This window comes from Formica exsecta, unplaced genomic scaffold (genome assembly GCF_003651465.1).
Source record: "Formica exsecta isolate Colony F162 unplaced genomic scaffold, ASM365146v1 scaffold105, whole genome shotgun sequence".
NCBI classification, from domain to species: Eukaryota; Metazoa; Arthropoda; class Insecta; order Hymenoptera; family Formicidae; genus Formica; species Formica exsecta.
The window spans coordinates 41731-45229 of NW_021848390.1; the positions used below are offsets into that span (position 1 = coordinate 41731).

The 3499-nt window shown below is 30.0% G+C and overlaps 1 protein-coding gene across 5 annotated transcripts in view; it reads left to right on the plus strand.

Annotated features, from left to right (window-relative positions):
- Positions 1–3499, plus strand: part of LOC115233348 (adenylate cyclase type 2) — a 42351-nt gene that overhangs the window by 33574 nt on the left and 5278 nt on the right. For all 5 annotated transcript variants that reach the window (XM_029803714.1, XM_029803722.1, XM_029803705.1 and 2 more), the window contains 3 exons: positions 1115–1273; positions 1620–1752; positions 3102–3172. In XM_029803714.1, coding sequence (XP_029659574.1) covers positions 1115–1273; positions 1620–1752; positions 3102–3172 — 363 coding nt within the window. The remainder of the gene's footprint in view (positions 1–1114; positions 1274–1619; positions 1753–3101; positions 3173–3499) is intronic.

Consider the following 3499-nt stretch of genomic DNA (forward strand, 5'->3'; position numbering starts at 1 on the left):
TATATATTTACGAAGACTATTTAATTTTATAACTGAAACAAAATAATGAAACAATTAAATTTTATAATGTGCATAATATTTATTCTCAAAATTTAGAATAATTTTCTGACATCGTCACTTTCGTAGGAAAACACTTAAAACATTAAGCAATAGAATGTACACACACATTAAATCCTTACAAGGTTTAGTGTTATACAGCTGTAACTATTTGTATTCCTCACGAATGATAATTGATATCCCAACGCGCTGTATGTCTATAATTAATCGCATATTGCGCTTTATTAATTACACTTGTATATTGCCGACGGCGGTGTTCACAAATCAAAATACGATAATTTATCACGCACATCTCTGATTATATGATTCATACAATGTCGCTTAATTACGTATATATTAATTATGGAACAGTGCAAATCGAAGGACCGGTGACCGCTGTTGTCTCCTCCTATCTCTCTCTCTCTCTCTCTCTCTCTTTATCTCTTCATAATTTCAATAGCTTATTTATTCGTAAAAAATTTTGCATTTTCTTCTAATGAGTGCTATTGAATATTTGATGATATGAATTATATTTTAGTAACAAGCTCTAGTGCATCAAATAAACAATTTTTTCTTTATAATCATCTCGAAGTATATGGTTGATAATATATGGTTAATATAAATATATATATGAAAATAACTATATATATATATGTTTATAATAAATAAAAATCAATATATTTTTTGCCACATTATACATCACAACGCGTGATTAAGAATTTCTATCGAAATCAGTAATTAATTGATGAAAGACGGGTAATCTTTTTGCTATAGATTTCAAGCTTAATTAGATTTCAACTAATTCTCATCCCAAATCTATATGGAATCTATCGTTTTTCTATTTTATACATTAGATAAAAGTTCTTGTAACAATTAAATTTTAAACACAGAAAAGAGCCGAAGACTTAAACTTTTGTTTATCTTGAATATTTCCGAACGTGAATCGCGTATTAAATAAACAAAACTTGTGTTCGGGATTCGGGCAATCGTCAAATCCAATGAGAGTAGTGAGCGTGATAAGTGCTCGCGTAAGTGCAGGACGGAGCAATATTCGCGAATTAGATCTCTTCGCACGTAGGTTTGTACGCGAGGCCACCGGCTTCAACGTCGACATGAGGATAGGGATTCACACGGGGAACGTACTATGCGGAGTTCTAGGACTGCGGAAATGGCAATTCGACGTGTGGAGTGACGACGTGACGCTGGCAAATCACATGGAGAGCGGCGGTCTACCTGGGTAAGACGATTCATCGCTATCGCAGAGACTTCTCGACTTGTATTATTCTCGACTTACATTATTCTCGACCTGTATGGCATCTCGGTAGACTTATACATAATGCTATATGTATACAAGATAGAGTGCTTAACATTGGCATTAGGAATATTTTTCTGAAACAATTTTGAAAATGGAGTTTCTTAATCAGAAGTTGTTCATTGTTGGAAAAAAAAACTCATAATAATTTTATAATAATTTATAACAACGTTTTCTTCCACAAGATAATGATTGATTATTGTGTATAAATATAATTACAAAGCAATTATTTATCTAGATTACGCTAAAAGCAATAATTTTTAATCTTAAGGAGAGTTCATATAACGAAAGCTACTCTATTACAACTGGGCGATCGATTTGAGGTCGAGCCAGGCAATGGAGGATCTCGGGAAAGTTATCTCTCTCAGCACAAAATAGAAACTTTTCTTATCGTGCCACCCAAGGTAAGTGAGAATCCATCATCGCTTAAAATATGCTTTTGAATAGCTTAATTTTTTCTCATCGTTGATATTATACTTCGTAATTTATAATAAAAAATATTTTTTGAATCTTGCTACGTTTAATCCTCTACTTTACTACTAAAAACAGCAGTGCCGAAATAAGACCATAAACACGATCTATCCTCATTTATTTGCCATAGCACTATGTACTTTATCCTCGTCGGTGCGAACTAATTAATGACATTGAAGGCGGAAATTGAATTACAGGCGATTTATACTGCAGCAGTAGCACTATAATTTAAATTGTAAGATAGTAAATGCCTTTTGCGTGGAATAAATCTAGATTGAACTAATTATAAGTAGATATTTTAGTATTAATTTAAAATATTGTATACTTTTTTTTATTTGTCATGTAAAATTATTACAAAAATTATATGGCTTAAATCAATATTTTTTTAAATAATTTTTATATAAAATTTCAACAGAAAATTTTCATATAATTTAATATAGCTGTCAATATAGTTTCTATAATATTATTAGAATTCTACATTTAATATAAAGTAACGTTAAAACTTCAACTCTCGCGGAAAGTAATGCCATTCATTTCTTGATCGAAATGCGAAAATATCCGTGAGAATTATCTCATTAAACAAACGTACGATTTCCAGATGATTTTTTTTATAAGAATGAACAGAAAACGCGAACACCGGCGAATAATCCATCAAAGTGACGGCAAAGTTCACTCGTGAAGCAGAAAATTCAAGTAAATTGTCGCATCTTATTCCTATATGAACCAAGTTTGGATCGTAATACTTCGTTTATCGCCTCGATGAATATACCGGCGTTAGCTCGTTAAAAACTTGCTTAAAAGTTTGCTAGGTTCATCCGTGGATTTATTCATGTCTTTTCCGGTATTCATGCCTTATCCAAGGATATTTCATATTCCATTCTTCTGGACAAGCTTTGCATAGATTTAAATCTTCCCTACAAAGTACAAAAACGTTTCTGAAAAATTTTTCTTTATAATAACTAAAATTTTATTGTATAACGTATAACCACATTTATATTATTTTTACGTGTACAGACACGCATTTGTTAATAGCAACAATGATTAAGTTTTATTATTTGAAATTCATTCGTCATATCTTGCAGTAAAGTAAATATTTTTTTAGCAAAATACATCCCAATATATAGATGATTCTTTGTAAAAATATAGATGTTCTTGTAAAAATAAAAATTTAATATTATTAAAATATTTTATATATTTTTTACACAATTGCGCTTTAAATGCAAATAGAATGTAACATATACAAAGAAGATGCAAATTTGCTGATAATACTTGCTTTCTATAGAAAAATCGAGAGGAAAATGGAATGGAAAATGGTGGAAATCGCATACACGGATCTGGACCAATACCTTCCAGGTGTGTTTCGTTCTACAATCCTATTTAATTCGATCCTGATTGAAACCATGGTTTATGCAAAAATATCAACATCATAAGAATGATGTCGCAAAGCTAAAAGCTTTTTTTTATTGATATTACATTTTGTGGCTGGATATATAGACGGAAAACTGCAACTCTCATTTTTTTTAAATATTTATAATATACACGTATTATCTATAAAATATACGTATCATTTAAAAAGAAAAATTCTACCGGTATTATTTTAATATCGCACAAACATATTATTACCGTTAAATATAATATTTTGTATAATTATAAAAAGTAAATAAAAAAATATAATATTAT